This window comes from Xenopus laevis, chromosome 2S (genome assembly GCF_017654675.1).
Source record: "Xenopus laevis strain J_2021 chromosome 2S, Xenopus_laevis_v10.1, whole genome shotgun sequence".
Lineage (NCBI taxonomy): Eukaryota > Metazoa > Chordata > Amphibia > Anura > Pipidae > Xenopus > Xenopus laevis.
Genome location: NC_054374.1, coordinates 166374251 through 166389578, shown reverse-complemented (window position 1 = coordinate 166389578; position 15328 = coordinate 166374251). Strand labels below are relative to the sequence as shown.

Here is a 15328-nt window from a genome sequence, read left to right as displayed (position 1 = left end):
ATGACCAACCGAAAAAAATGACTTTGCTTGAAACAGAGGCCGAGATAATAACGACTATAGGGGCCGATTCGGAAATTGTCTCACACGGATTATTTATAAGGCACATGGAACGAGGATCAGTGATGGGCAAATTTCTTCCATTTTGATTCGCCGAGAAATTCTGAAATGTCGAAAAAACTGATGCCAGCGTCAATTCTGGGCGCGAAAAAAAGTCGCTCGCATCAATTTTGACGCCGGCGTTAATGTCAATGGCGCCTGAATAGTGTTGATAGGGGTTCCCTCTATCCCCTTTTTTGTTGTGCCCCAGGAAAACATACTGGGGGTCATTTATAGATGGGGTCAGTGACCCCCATTTGAAAACTGGAAAGAGAGAGAAGACTCAGATCAGAATTTTGTCAAACTCAAAGCTAATTTATCAACACTGGGCAAATTTGCCCAAGGGTAGTAACCCATGGCAACCAATCAAATGGCTGCATTCATTGTTCTACTTGCAGCTGGCTTTAAAAAGCTAATCACTGATTGGTTGCTATAGGTTACTGCCCATGGGCAAATTTGCCGAGTGTTGATAAATGAGCCCCATTGTGTCCTCACTTCTCAATTTAACAGAGGCAGGTTTAGTAAAATTAACATTTTAGACAAAGTAGGGGGATGACGTTAGGAAGGCTAAAAAGAAGAAAGACAATGTTGCTCACCTAAAACTAAAATTAACATTTTCCTCGAGTTTTTTTTGGATTTCAAAAAAATTCAGATGAACTCAAAGGCTGTGTTTTCACGATTTCCCATAAAGTCGCCAATAAACATCTGACTATTCTACTACTCACTTACACGGGGAGGCACATTTATCAAGGGTCGATTTTCAAGGGTTAATAAACCCTCGAAGTAAAATCCTTCGAATTCAAATATCGGATTCGAAGGATTTTAGCGCAAACATTACGATTGATCGAATAAAAAACGTTCGATCAAAGGATTTTTATTCGATCAAAAAAAACTTAGAAAAGTGCAGGGAAAGGTCCCCATAGGCTAGCATTGCACCTCGGTAGGTTTAAAGTGGTGAAGTATGAAGTCGAATTATTTTTTAAAGAGACAGTACTTCGATTATCGAATAGTCGAACGATTTTTAGTTTGAATCAAAGTCGAAGGTTGTAGTAGCCTATTAAAAAAAAAAAATACTTTGAAATTCAACGTTTTTTTCATTCGATCCTTCACTCGAGCTTAGTAAATGTGCCCCTTCGTCTGCATATTTTTGAAAATACACTTTTGATTAAGTTCTACGGAAGTTTGTTGACTTTTAGCTAGTGAACAGATACATGTCAAGAAATTGAAGTTTGACAAAATTCTGGTCTGAGTCTTCTCTCTCTTCCCAGTTTTCAAATGGGGGTCGCTGACCCCATCTAAAAAACAAATGCTCTGTAAGGCCACAAATGTATTGTTATTGTTACTTTTTATTACTCATCTTTCTATTCAGGCCTCTCCTATTCATATTCCAGTCTCTTATTCAAATCAGTGCATGGTTACTAGGGGAATTTGGACCCTAGAAACCAGATGTCTGACATTGCAGATTGAGCTGCTGAATAAAAAGCTCAATAACTCGAAAAACTTAAATAATAAAAAATGAAAACCAATTGCAAATTGTCTCAGGATATCCCTCTCTACATCCTACTAACAGTTAACTCAACGGTGAATGACCCCTATTAAAATTGCATAATTAAGAGGTTTTTGGGTTGGGGTATTTGAGCCTTTCCTGTTACCTCCTAAGGGTTCAAATCCACAAATCCTTTGATTCCCAATATAGTTTATATTAAATAGCTTTTATCCCGCCCCTTTGATCCCTCTCCAATCACAGTGCTTTACAGCTAAAGGGTAAGTAAACCTCCCTTCGCCCTGTGAGACGATTGCTCTGACCCGGAGTGTATATTTATAACCTACACTATCAATTAAGCAAGGGCTGCTGTTCTTCTCCCAGAAAGGAAAATCAAGGCAGTCATATTAGGAAGATCTTTGTGTTTTGGTGACTGTGTCCCTTTAAGTGTGTTCCTTTCTTTCTCACTTGTCATTTGAGTTTACAGAAGAAATCCTTCTGCCCCCAGACTTTCCGATGAACAGAGGTCGTTACCCCCGAGTTGGAATATTCCAGTAACCGGTGGCTAAATATAGCGCAATAATCTCGAAATAATGTTTTATAATTCAACACAATAAACCAAATATTTTCCTTGTGTTCTGCACCGTTTATGAGGCTGCCGGCGCTGCTGGGAAACTGCCAGAATGATCCCAGTAAACTGCCAGCTGCCTGAACTGAGGATAATCTCTTAGTTAAAGGGGTGGTCCACCTTTAAGTTAACATTTAGGGGCAGATTTATCAAGGGTCGAAGTGAATTCGAGGGAATTTTCGAAGTAAAAAAATTCGAAGTAATTTTTTTTCATACTTCGAAGTAAAATAGTTTGAATATTCGACCATTCGATAATCGAAGTACTGTCTCTTTAAAAAAACTTTGACTTCAATACTTCGCCAAATTAAACCCGCCGAAGTGCTATGTTAGCCTATGGGGAGCTTCTAGAGCAGTTTTCTACGTTTTTTTAAGTCGAAGAAAAAACGTTCGATTGACCGCTGAAATCCTTTGAATCGTTCGATTTGAAGGATTTAATCGCTCGATCGAACGATTTTACTTCGACCGCAAATGGCCAAATTCAATGAAAAAAACTTTGACTTCAATATTCGAAGTCGAAGTAATTCAATTCGATGGTCGAATTTCGAGGTATTTTCAACTTCGAAATTCGACCCTTGATAAATCTGCCCTTTAGTGTGTTATAGAATGGCTAATTCTAAGCAACCTTTCAACTGGTCTTCATTATTTACTTTTTCAATTATTTGCCTTTTTCTTCTGACTCTTTCCAGCTTTAAATGGGGGTCACTGACCCCATCTAAAAAACAAATAAAGCTACAAATGTATTGTTATTACTCATCTTTCTATGTAGGCCTCTCCTATTCATATTCCAGTCTCTTATTCAAATCAGTGCATGGTTGCTAGGGGAATTTGGACCATAACGACAAGATGGCTGAAACTGCAAACTGGAGAGCTGCAGAATAAAAAGCTAAATAAGTCAAAAACCACAAATAATAAAAAAATGAAAACCAATTGCAAATTGTCTCAGAATATCCCTCTCTACGTCATACTAACAGTTCATTTAAAGGGGAACACTCCCTTTTAACCCAGAACCTGATTGACCCCTGACATCCAATGTGCCAACTGTCTCACACTTTACCTTTACGTTCTTTCAGATACTCGGGGTCCACCAACACCACCCCATCTAGAAAGAAAGGAAAACAGAGGGAAATATCAGCTTCGTGCTCTTCCATTTCTGAAGTCGATAGGCCGCCCCAGTCTGTGCTGGGAAACAGATCATTCCTATAAAGAGGACAACATAGAAACCCCAGTGCTGCAGGGTTACAATCAAATCATTGCTGCTCTACAAAATCCATGGCCTCCAGTTAAAGGGTCGGATTTCTATTTAAAAAAAACCCTATTGTGGCCTGCCAACTGGTAATCAATTCAGATGCACGGTGTCGGCTGTACTGGCTTCTACACAGCCATGCAGCATTCATGTAAGTCAGACGTCATGCAGTGTATGTGCACATAACAGGTGAGCTAAGGAAGAAGACTTATAGAATCTTCTTGCTGCCTGGCTTAGTTAGCCTGTGTGCTGCTGCAGAACATGCCGTATAACAGCTGTCCTGGGAAGTCGTTTCTGAATAGATGAAAGGATAAGTAAACCTTTAAAATCAGTGAATGTAAAATGAATGAGGGGTTAGTCTAAGCACTTTTGTAATGTACATTCATTATTTATTGTGTTTTAATTACAAGATATTAAGGGATACAAAAAAACATTTTAAAAAAAATTCGTTAGTATACATTGAAAAAAAAAAAACGAAGACAAATTAAACTTTAAAAACTGCAAAGTCTTTGTTAAAAAATAACTTACCGAAACCCCCGCTCCACTTCAGAAAGCGATCAATTTCTCCTCCCTGCCTTCCTTATAGGATATAGAAAGGGAGGAGAATTCGAGCGATGCGCAATGGATCGTCGGGTGTCGCCTTTTCTGAAGAGCAGCAAGCGGAGCTTCGGTAAGTTATTTCTTAGTAAAGGCTTTGCGATTTTAAAGTTTAATTTGACTTGAGACAGACAAACTCAATTGTTTGACGGCACTTCTGGAAAAAGGCTTTATTGTAGCAGACTGCTGGTAGAACACCTAACACGTTTCGGGATTATCTCCCTCAATCATAGGCTTGTGGGGTTTTTTCAATGTATAGTAAAGAATTTTTTTTTAAAAAAAAAATTGATGTTACTGGTCCTTTAATATGAATGAATTTTGTTACAACAGCGCCACCTGCTGGTCAGTTTCCCACCAGTCTGACCAGCAAGTAGTCAAGGAAGTTGTCAGGAGAAAGAAAGAGGCTGATGTTCTTCTGCTTAGGAATAAAATTAGAAACCTTTCTCACATCTTTCCTAAGCAGAAGAACATCAGCCTCTTTCTTTCTCCTGACAACTTCCTTGACTACTTGCTGGTCAGACTGGTGGGAAACTGACCAGCAGGTGGCGCTGTTGTAACAAAATTCATTCATATTAACAGTACATGTATCCCTTAATATCTTGGAATAAAAACAAAATAAATAATGAATATAAATGACAAAAAGTGCTTATAATAGCCCCCTCATCAATATTACACTCACTTATTTTAAAGATTTACTTATCCTTTAAAGGGATACTGTCATGGGAAAAAAAAATTTTTTTCAAAATGAATCAGTTAATAGTGCTGCTCCAGCAGAATTCTGCACGGAAATCCATTTCTCAAAAGAGCAAACAGATTTTTTTATATTCAATTTTGAAATCTGACATGGGGCTAGACATATTGTCAATTTCCCAGCTGCCCCTGGTCATGTGACTTGTGCTCTGATAAACTTCAATCACTCTTTACTGCTGTACTGCAAGTTGGAGTCCTATCCTCCCTCCCTTTCCCCCCCAGCGGCCAAACAAAAGAACAATCGTAAGGTAACCAGATAACAGCTCCCTAACACAAGATAACAGCTGCCTGGTAGATCTAAGAACAGCACTCAATCGTAAAATCCAGGTCCCCCTGAGACACATTCAGTTACATTGAGAAGGAAAAACAGCAGCCTGCCAGAAAGCATTTCTCTCCTAAAATGCAGGCACAAGTCACATGACATGGGGCAGCTGGGAATCTGACAATATGTCTAGCCCCATGTCAGATTTCAAAATTGAATATAAAAAAATCTGTTTGCTCTTTTGAGAAACGGATTTCAGTGCAGAATTCTGCTGGAGTAGCACTATTAACTGATGTGTTTTGAAAAAAACATGTTTTCTGATGACAGGATCCCTTTAAGGAGGCAATCCCTACATTGCAGGCAGAGGTTTGTCCTGTTTGATTTGACTTGTAAATGCAGGATCAAACACTGAACAATGCAATGTCTGTTAACCAGCTGGCTTCTGCTTCATTGTTTCGGGAGTCAGAAGCAGCAGTGCAGAGAATATAAACAGGTTCTTCATTGGAAGCAGCTTCCCATCACGCCTGGACCTGTCACTCTCTGCAGTTTAGATCAGTTAAGTTACTATTTAAGCAGTAGGAACAAATGACCCGTGTTATCGCTCCTCATTGCGTTTACATAATAAATGGAGTCGCTCGTTTACATTCCCTCATTGATTTTTAGCTAAAGGTCACTAAGATGACAGATGGGCCCTGGCTCAGGCTTTATTGGCCGATTGATGAACAAACAGCGGGAGTTTTTATGGGAGCAGAAAATAAAGAAAACAAAGCTGCCAACACGATTAAAGGGGAATTAAACCCTAAAATGGGATATTAAAAGAGAATATTAACTGTTGGTCCACCCTATTGAAGCACTCTGGCATTAGCCAGCAATTGTTTGGTAAATATAGTCTTGCTCCATTTGTACAAGTCAGACCAAGGCAACATTCGCGCCTGCTCCATCGTTACAAAATACACTTGCCTAAGGGGCACATTTATCAAGGGTCGAATACTAAATTCGAATTCAAATTTTCTAAGTAAAAAAATTTTAATCCCCCTATTCAAATTCAAAATTGAATGTGAGATTTATCACCCCTCGCCCCTGGAATATTGGCCCCCTAAAACCCGACAAGTTCATGTACAAGTCAATGGCAGAGGTCCGTTAAGCCAGTTGGAGATGTTGATAGCCTTATTTTTTTTTTCCAGAGAAAAACGTGATTTGTGCGAGTCGAATACGATTAGAATATTCGGGTCGGAACTATTCGATTGATTATTAGACATTACATTTTTTTCTTAAATAAGCTCCCAGTCGAATTGTTAGTATATTTGGATTACCAAAAAATTCCCATGAATTCGTAATTCGACCTTTGATCAATGGGCATCTTAAAGTCTGCTCCATCTGTACAATACAGCATTAGGACCTGCTCCATCTTTATAATGTACTGTTGGCACCTGCTCCATCTGTACAATGTAACATTAGAACTTGCTCCATCTGTACAATGTAACATTAACACTTGTTTCATCTGTACAATGTAACATTAGAACTTGCTCCATCTGTACAATGTAACATTAGAACTTGCTCCATCTGTACAATGTAACATTAGAACTTGCTCCATCTGTACAATGTAACATTAGAACTTGCTCCATCTGTACAATGTAACATTAACACGTGTTTCATCTGTACAATGTAACATTTGAACTTGCTCCATCTGTACAATGTAACATTGGAACTTGCTCCATCTGTACAATGTAACATTAGAACTTGCTCCATCTGTACAATGTAACATTAGAACTTGCTCCATCTGTACAATGTAACATTAGAACTTGCTCCATCTGTACAATGTAACATTAGAACTTGCTCCATCTGTACAATGTAACATTAGAACTTGCTCCATCTGTACAATGTAACATTAGAACTTGCTCCATCTGTACAATGTAACATTGGAACTTGCTCCATCTGTACAATGTAACATTTGAACTTGTTCCATCTGTACAATGTAACATTAGAACTTGCTCCATCTGTACAATGTAACATTAGAACTTGCTCCATCTGTACAATGTAACATTAGAACTTGCTCCATCTGTACAATGTAACATTAGAACTTGCCCCATCTGTACAATGTAACATTAACACTTGTTTCATCTGTACAATACAGTATTTTAATGTAACATTAGAACTTGCTCCATCTGTACAATGTAACATTGGAACTTGCTCCATCTGTACAATTTAACATTTGAACTTGTTCCATCTGTACAATGTAACATTAGAACTTGTTCCATCTGTACAATGTAACATTAGAACTTGCTCCATCTGTACAATGTAACATTAGAACTTGCTCCATCTGTACAATGTAACATTAGAACTTGCTCCATCTGTACAATGTAACATTAGAACTTGCCCCATCTGTACAATGTAACATTAACACTTGTTTCATCTGTACAATGTAACATTAGAACTTGCTCCATCTGTACAATGTAACATTAACACTTGTTTCATCTGTACAATACAGTATTTTAATGTAACATTAGAACTTGCTCCATCTGTACAATGTAACATTAACACTTGTTTCATCTGTACAATACAGTATTTTAATGTAACATTAGAACTTGCTCCATCTGTACAATGTAACATTAGAACTTGCTCCATCTGTACAATGTAACATTAGAACTTGCCCCATCTGTACAATGTAACATTAACACTTGTTTCATCTGTACAATACAGTATTTTAATGTAACATTAGAACTTGCTCCATCTGTACAATGTAACATTGGAACTTGCTCCATCTGTACAATTTAACATTTGAACTTGTTCCATCTGTACAATGTAACATTAGAACTTGTTCCATCTGTACAATGTAACATTAGAACTTGCTCCATCTGTACAATGTAACATTAGAACTTGCTCCATCTGTACAATGTAACATTAGAACTTGCTCCACCTGTACAATGTAACATTAACACTTGTTTCATCTGTACAATACAGTATTTTAATGTAACATTAGAACTTGCTCCATCTGTACAATGTAACATTAACTCTTGAACCACATGACATACAGAGCAGTTTAGCTTTTTTATACAAGAATTGTTTGGCCTCATTGGTACTTTCTGCTCTCCTGCTGCTGTTTCCATGGTTACTCTGTTATTATTACAATTAAATAAATCTGCAAAGGAACATGAAGATAAACGACTCACCCACAGGATCCACCACGTCTACGTGATCAACAAAGTCCCTCTTGCCCAAGTAAACAGTCAGCTGCAATAAAGCACAGGGAGTCACAACGCGGCTCATTAACTCATCATGTCCCATTCAGCTGAACCTGTCCCCCCTAGAACCCACAATATGGGACTGTCCTGCATAAATCAGAACCACAGGGTAGAACAGAAACCACTTGATACAATGAATCTCTCTTATAATCAGTCTGGGACTCACAGCAAGTGTGAGTTTGCACCGAGGGGGAATGTTAGGTTGAGAGCTCACTCATCAAACATTAAGTGAATCAGACAAAGTGATTGTGTTACAGTTGTGCCAGTGTTACAGTCATTGGTCAGTGTATTGGCCTCTCTTTGTACAGCAGCGAATGTCCTAATTAGTATCAGAACAAGGAACAATAATCGAATTACTTCTAATTACACCCATAATCCTCCCATGAGCTGAGAGGGCCCAGTCTGAAGTTACCCCAATGTTTCTATATATCTGTAACCTTGTTATGAGCTAAGGGGGCCCAGTCTGAAGGTCAGTTAGGGGGAGATTTGGGGTGAGTGCTTATTTGTACCCTGGGTACCCCTGGAACTATAGCAGGGTGACACCCCAATGTTTCTATATATCTGTAACCTTGTTATGAGCTAAGGGGGCCCAGTCTGAAGGCCAGTTAGGGGAGATTTGGGGTGAGTGCTTATTTGTACCCTGGGTACCCCTGGAACTATAGCAGGATGACACCCCAATGTTTCTATATATCTGTAACCTTGTTATGAGCTAAGGGGGCCCAGTCTGAAGGCCAGTTAGGGGGAGATTTGGGGTGAGTGTTTATTTGTGCCCTGGGTACCCCTGGAACTATAGCAGGGTGACTGTTAACATTGTTGTATCTGGAGCAGATGAAGATTCAGGGCTGAATATAGAATTCTTAATTCACACTTGAGATATTTGTGTCTGAACTGAGACAAACCCTCGTCACATGACAAGACACCCTATGGCAGCGCCAGCGTCTCCACCATTCAATCTATTTAGAGTGGCTGGTGCCAGGCTTGTGGCTGAACTAATATCAGTAATTCTGAATTTCTTTCCTCTGTACTTTATAATGGGCTGTTCTGTATGACTGAGACTCATCACAATGTAGGTTCAATGCTTTATCGTTGCTCTACAGAATAAGAGAACTTTAGTTATTTGAGGGAGGGATAATAGGGCCAAGGACGACATTTTCATGTGAATATTATAAGACAAAAAGTCTGTAGATTTTTGGGTCTCTCTTTGGGTCCAGGATTCAAAAGTCACACTTGGTTTATACCAATAACGTGAACTTTAATTGCTACTAACAATATTAATGGTCAACCTCATTGAGATCCACAGTAAAGTACAGAATGCTGGTTGTGAAATCTCCTTTCCTCCCCACCAATGAATCACTCATTCCCCCTCTCTTGGTAGGGAATCCCATAACCTGATTGCCCTTACAGTAAAGAACCCCTTCCTGTGCTGATGGTGAAATCTCCTTTCCTCCCCACCAATGAATCACTCATTCCCCCTCTCTTGGTAGGGAATCGCATAACCTGACTGCCCTTACAGTAAAGAACCCCTTCCTATGCTGATGTGAGATCTCCTTTCCTCCCCATCAATGAATCTCTCATTCCCCCTCTCTTGGGAATCCCATAACCTGACTGCCCTTACAGTAAAGAACCCCTTCCTATGCTGATGGTGAGATCTCCTTTCCTCCCCACCAATGAATCACTCATTCCCCCTCTCTTGGGAATCCCATAATCTGACTGTCCTTACAGTAAAGAGCCCCTTCCTATGCTGATGGTGAGATCTCCTTTCCTCCCCACCAATGAATCACTCATTCCCCCTCTCTTGGTAGGGAATCCCATAACCTGACTGTCCTTACAGTAAAGAACCCCTTCCTATGCTGATGGTGAGATCTCCTTTCCTCCCCACCAATGAATCACTCATTCTCCCTCTCTTGGTAGGGAATCCCATAACCTGACTGTCCTTACAGTAAAGAACCCCTTCCTATGCTGATGGTGAGATCTCCTTTCCTCCCAACCAATGAATCAATCATTCCCCCTCTCTTGGTAGGGAATCCCATAACCTGACTGCCCTTACAGTAAAGAACCCCTTCCTATGCTGATGGTGACATCTCCTTTCCTACCCACCAAGGAATTCTCCAATCAGAAGGCTGGAAATGAGGTTCTGTGACTAATAAGCTGTTTTGGAATGTAAACTCCCTGCATTTGGCTGTGTGGGTGCTGGGAGTTGAGCTTTACCATGAAAATCAAGCCTTATAGAAAGGTTGTTCCAGTGTTTAATTAAAGCTTATTATCCCCTCTCCATAGAAACTCTAGGAGCACATTAGGGCAAATTGCAGGAGTATATTACTGAGTATTATAAGAAGCTCCGTCCTGCTTCCCCTGCACATTTACTGAGTATTGTATATAGCTCTAGCTGGGATTTAACTACAACTCCCAGCATCCTTTGTGGCTGCCTGTATAATCAGACACTCAGTGTACGAATAACTGCTTTTGTATCAGATTAAGTGCAATTACTGCATTCATTCTCCTAGAGCAATATGTTAAAGCAATGTTCTTTTGGGTTAGTTTCCCTTTATGCAGTTTGCATATGCAGCATTTAGAGGGAACATTGGGTTCCATGATTTGGAGAAGGGACTCAATCATTATGATAACATTTTCAATCATTTGCAGTTAAAGGGTCATTTTAGTATGTTAGAGAATGGCCTATTCTTAGCAAGTTTTCAATTGGTCCACATTATTTAATTTTTATAGTAATTGAATTATTTGGCTTTTCCAGCTTTCCGTGAGACAAAAATTGTATTGTTCTTTTTATTACTCATCTTTCTGTTTAGTCCATCGCCTATTCACATTCCTCTCTTTCTGGTTGCTAGGTGAAATTGGACCCCAGCAACGAGATGGCTGAAATGACAAACTGGAGAGCGGCTGAATTAAAAGCTAAATAACTCAATAACCATTAATAATAAAAAATGAAAACCAATTGCAAATTATCTCAGAATATCCCTCTCTACATCATACTAAATGTGAAATTAAAGAACCCCTTTAAATCAGTGATCTGTCACCCACCTCAAGAAGCACTTTGAGAAAGAATATATGTTGGTTCTGTCCACTTACCTTTCCATTTGGACTCGCCTTCTTAAATACTCTGAAAAAGAAGAGAGAGAGACAAGTAATCAGATTCGGCCTGTGAATTCTAAAGTGACAGACTTTTATAATAAGGTTAAAAACTCTCCTTATAAGAATGATCCCAACGGGGTCAACCCCACAGATTGGAAAAATGAGGTGGTGTTCATATAGTTTCTCAACGCCACCCAAGAAGCCCACTGCCCAAACAATAAAGGAACCCTTCCTTTGCTGATGGTGAAATCACCTGCTGCACAGCCTGGTCCCTCTGGGGGAGCTCAGAGCCTGAAGGTCACAGGATAAGATTTAGTTTGAATCTGTATTTGCTGGATATTCTATGCCAGTGACTGGTAGACTCATATTTGTACCCAAGAGCTTACGGGGGCCCTCACATAAGGCTGAATCTATAGGGGGGTTGGAGAAGAACAGGTGTAGGGAATGAGGAGTCATTGCAATCAGGGGTGGTCCAAAGGGACCTTCACAAAAACACCATCATTTTAATTACAACGGAACTTTCTGCATTTTATTCTGACATTACAAGACAAATAAAGGATCCATTAAACTTCAATAAAAAGCAAAATAAACCCAATTAAGAGACAGAGAAACCCGTCCTGATGTTTATTACTCAGCTACTCGCCGGCTATTGTAATTGCTCTGCAGCTCTGCAGTCTCTGCGCCGAAATTGAGTTGAGAAGGTTCCGTCCCCAAAGAGCAAAATGATGGATGAGGCTGAACTGCTGTAGCCTGAACTGTTACACTGCTCTCTAATGAAATCTGCTGCCTCCAGTGCTGATCCCTCCACTTTCATTTAGACTTTTATTATTCCCTGTACTAAGCACAATTCAGCAGGAACAGTCCCCTAAGTTTGCTCATAGTCTGTACAGAGAGATCCCATAAAACTATGGCAGCATAGGTATTCCCTGTACTAAGCACAATTCAGCAGGAACAGTCCCTAAGTTTGCTCATAGTCTGTACAGAGAGATCCCATAAAACTATGGCAGCATAGGTATTCCTCTGTACTAAGCACAATTCAGCAGGAACAGTCCCCTAAATTTGCTCATAGTCTGTACAGAGAGATCCCATAAAACTATGGCAGCATAGGTATTCCCTGTACTAAGCACAATTCAGCAGGAACAGTCCCCTAAGTTTGCTCATAGTCTGTACAGAGAGATCCCATAAAACTATGGTACATAGGTATTCCCTGTACTAAGCACAATTCAGCAGGAACAGTCGGCTAAGTTTGCTCATAGTCTGTACAGAGAGATCCCATAAAACTATGGTACATAGGTATTCCCTGTACTAAGCACAATTCAGCAGGAACAATCCCTAAGTTTGCTCATAGTCTGTACAGAGAGATCCCATAAAACTATGGTACATAGGTATTCCCTGTACTAAGCACAATTCAGCAGGAACAGTCCCCTAAGTTTGCTCATAGTCTGTACAGAGAGATCCCATAAAACTATGGCAGCATAGGTATTCCCTGTACTAAGCACAATTCAGCAGGAACAGCCCCTAAGTTTGCTCATAGTCTGTACAGAGAGATCCCATAAAACTGCTCACTATTACAGGTCTATAGTTCTGATTGGTTGATAGATGCTCATTATTTTTATTTTATATTGTCTTTAGTGTTTATTGGTTCATATTTTCACTTTATTATGAGTCTTGGTTCCCAAAATATTGTAGAGAGCGTAGTTTATGCCCTTTAATGTCATGTCATTGGCCAGAGGAATGGCTGGGGAGAAAGTCCAGTCTTCTGCCCTCCAACTGTTAAACTACAACTCCCAGCATCCCCTGAGGGCCATTAGCTACTCAGTAAGCCCAGCATTGTGTAGCTCTCCCAATAGCTAATAAATAAGCCCTATTATATAACCTTGTTCTTTCGCTTTGCTGTTCCATGGGGCTCAGATGTTTTATTCCATCGATTGTTGCTAATTTCAGATATTTATTCTGTTTTTCACATTTTTTTTCTTTTCTTTTGAGTAGAATTCACATTCATTTCCCAAGAGCTTAGCACTTATGTTTTTCAGCTGAATAACATTCTTCTTTTCTGCGAGGCACAAAGAGCCACTCGGCAGGGATTCAGCCTACGTGACTCCCCGCAGCACCTGCATCTTATAGGGAAAATGGCATTCCAAGCAAATTCCCATTATAATTCTGTGTTATTGGTACAGGGCCATCTCAGGGGTTCTCTGGGCCTTATAGCAATATTCAGAGACAATTTTCATTTTTTTATTATTTGTGGTTTATTTGGCATTCTGGTTGCTATGGTCCAAATTCCCCTAGCAACCATGCATTGATTTGAATAAGAGACTGGAATATGAATAGGAGAGGCCTGAATAGAAAGATGAGGAATAAAAAGTAACAATAACAATAGATGTGTAGCCTTATAGAGCCTTATTTAGATGGGGTCAGTGACCCCCATTTGAAAGCTGCAAAGAGTCAGAAGAAAAAGGCAAATAATTCAGAAACTGTAAAAAAAAAAAATAATAATGAAGACCAATTGAAAAGTTGCTTAGAACTAGCCATTCGATCACATACTAAAAGTTAACCACCCTTTAATTCAAGTACGATAAGGAATAAAAAAGGGAGAATAACTTAAGACAAAGGTCAGAACATGTGACCTGAAATTGTATTTAACTGAAATAAATCAAATCTGCTCTTATATTGAAGAATAACATTTGGAAAGTATATTGGCCTGCATGAAGAGCATGAAGAGCAATATTTGTGTTTTTGTCTTTCTAGTGATTATTATTAGTAATTACTGAGACAGGAGCAATCCACAGCTAATCAGAGCTGGGCATTTATATTGATTAAACAACCTGTAGCCAATTAGACTATTCTCAGGGTTGGAACAGCCTGTAGCCAATCAGTGCATTGGAATATGCTTTGGGTTAATACATTCTGTAGCCAATCAGAACATTAGACTATTCTCAGGGTTAGAACAACCTGTAGCCAATCAGTACACTGGAATATTTTTAGGATAAGAATAACATTTAGCCAATCAATACATTGGAATATTCTCAGAGTTAGAACAATCTGTAGCATTGTAGCCAATCAATACATTGGAATAGCCAAGCGTATTTTTAGTAGCCAATCAATACATTGGAATATTCAATCTCAGGGTTAGAATAATCTGCAGCCAATCAGTGCATTGAAATATTCTCAGGCTTGGAACAACCTGTAGCCAATCAGTGCATTGAAATATTCTCAGGCTTGGAACAACCGGTAGCCAATGAGTGCACTGGAATATTATTAGGGTTAGAATATCATGTAGCCAATCAATGCATTGGAATACTCCCAGGGCTTGAACAACCTGTAGCCAATGAGTGCACTGGCTACACCTCATAGCCAATCAGGACACCCCCCAGTGATAGAACACATTATAGGGAATCAGAACATAATAAATACTGATAGCACCACTCCAAGCTGTAGCCAATCAGGGCATTGGAATATTTCCAGGGATAGAAACCCTTTAGCCTATCAAAACATGAGAAAATTCATAGGACCACACCAAGCTGTAGCCAATCAGAGTGGTAGAACTGATACTGTAGCTAAGGCATGTTAATGTGCGACAGAGACAAGATCATGTGACAATGTGCAGTTGCTGGAACAATGGATTTGTGAGATTTGTGGCAGTGAATGCGTCAGCTGCTCATTGGCTGCGTTCGCTGTATATTTCAGTTCTGCACCCAAGGTCACGATTCTTTTCTTCCTCGCATTGATATTAATAATAATAATAGCGCATTTCATTTCTCCTATAATGACTGATATTTATATGGCACAGCAGCTCGGCTACACGCTGAGGAGCATTTAAAGAACCAGGGAATCATGTACTTGTTGAAGCCGGAGGCTCAGAGTCGCAACAAACACTTTAAACCCCAATGAGAAAGGGAAGAACTTTGTGCTGTGTAATTGTAGCTGTAATATTACATGA

General features: G+C 39.5%; 1 protein-coding gene across 5 annotated transcripts in view; it reads right to left on the bottom strand.

The window, feature by feature from the left end:
• The window catches only part of arrb1.S (arrestin beta 1 S homeolog), an 88474-nt gene that overhangs the window by 23477 nt on the left and 49669 nt on the right, over positions 1–15328 (bottom strand). For all 5 annotated transcript variants that reach the window (XM_041583195.1, NM_001094402.1, XM_041583194.1 and 2 more), the window contains 3 exon segments: positions 11386–11416; positions 8230–8290; positions 3262–3306 (listed from right to left, as the gene is read on the bottom strand). In XM_041583195.1, coding sequence (XP_041439129.1) covers positions 3262–3306; positions 8230–8290; positions 11386–11416 — 137 coding nt within the window.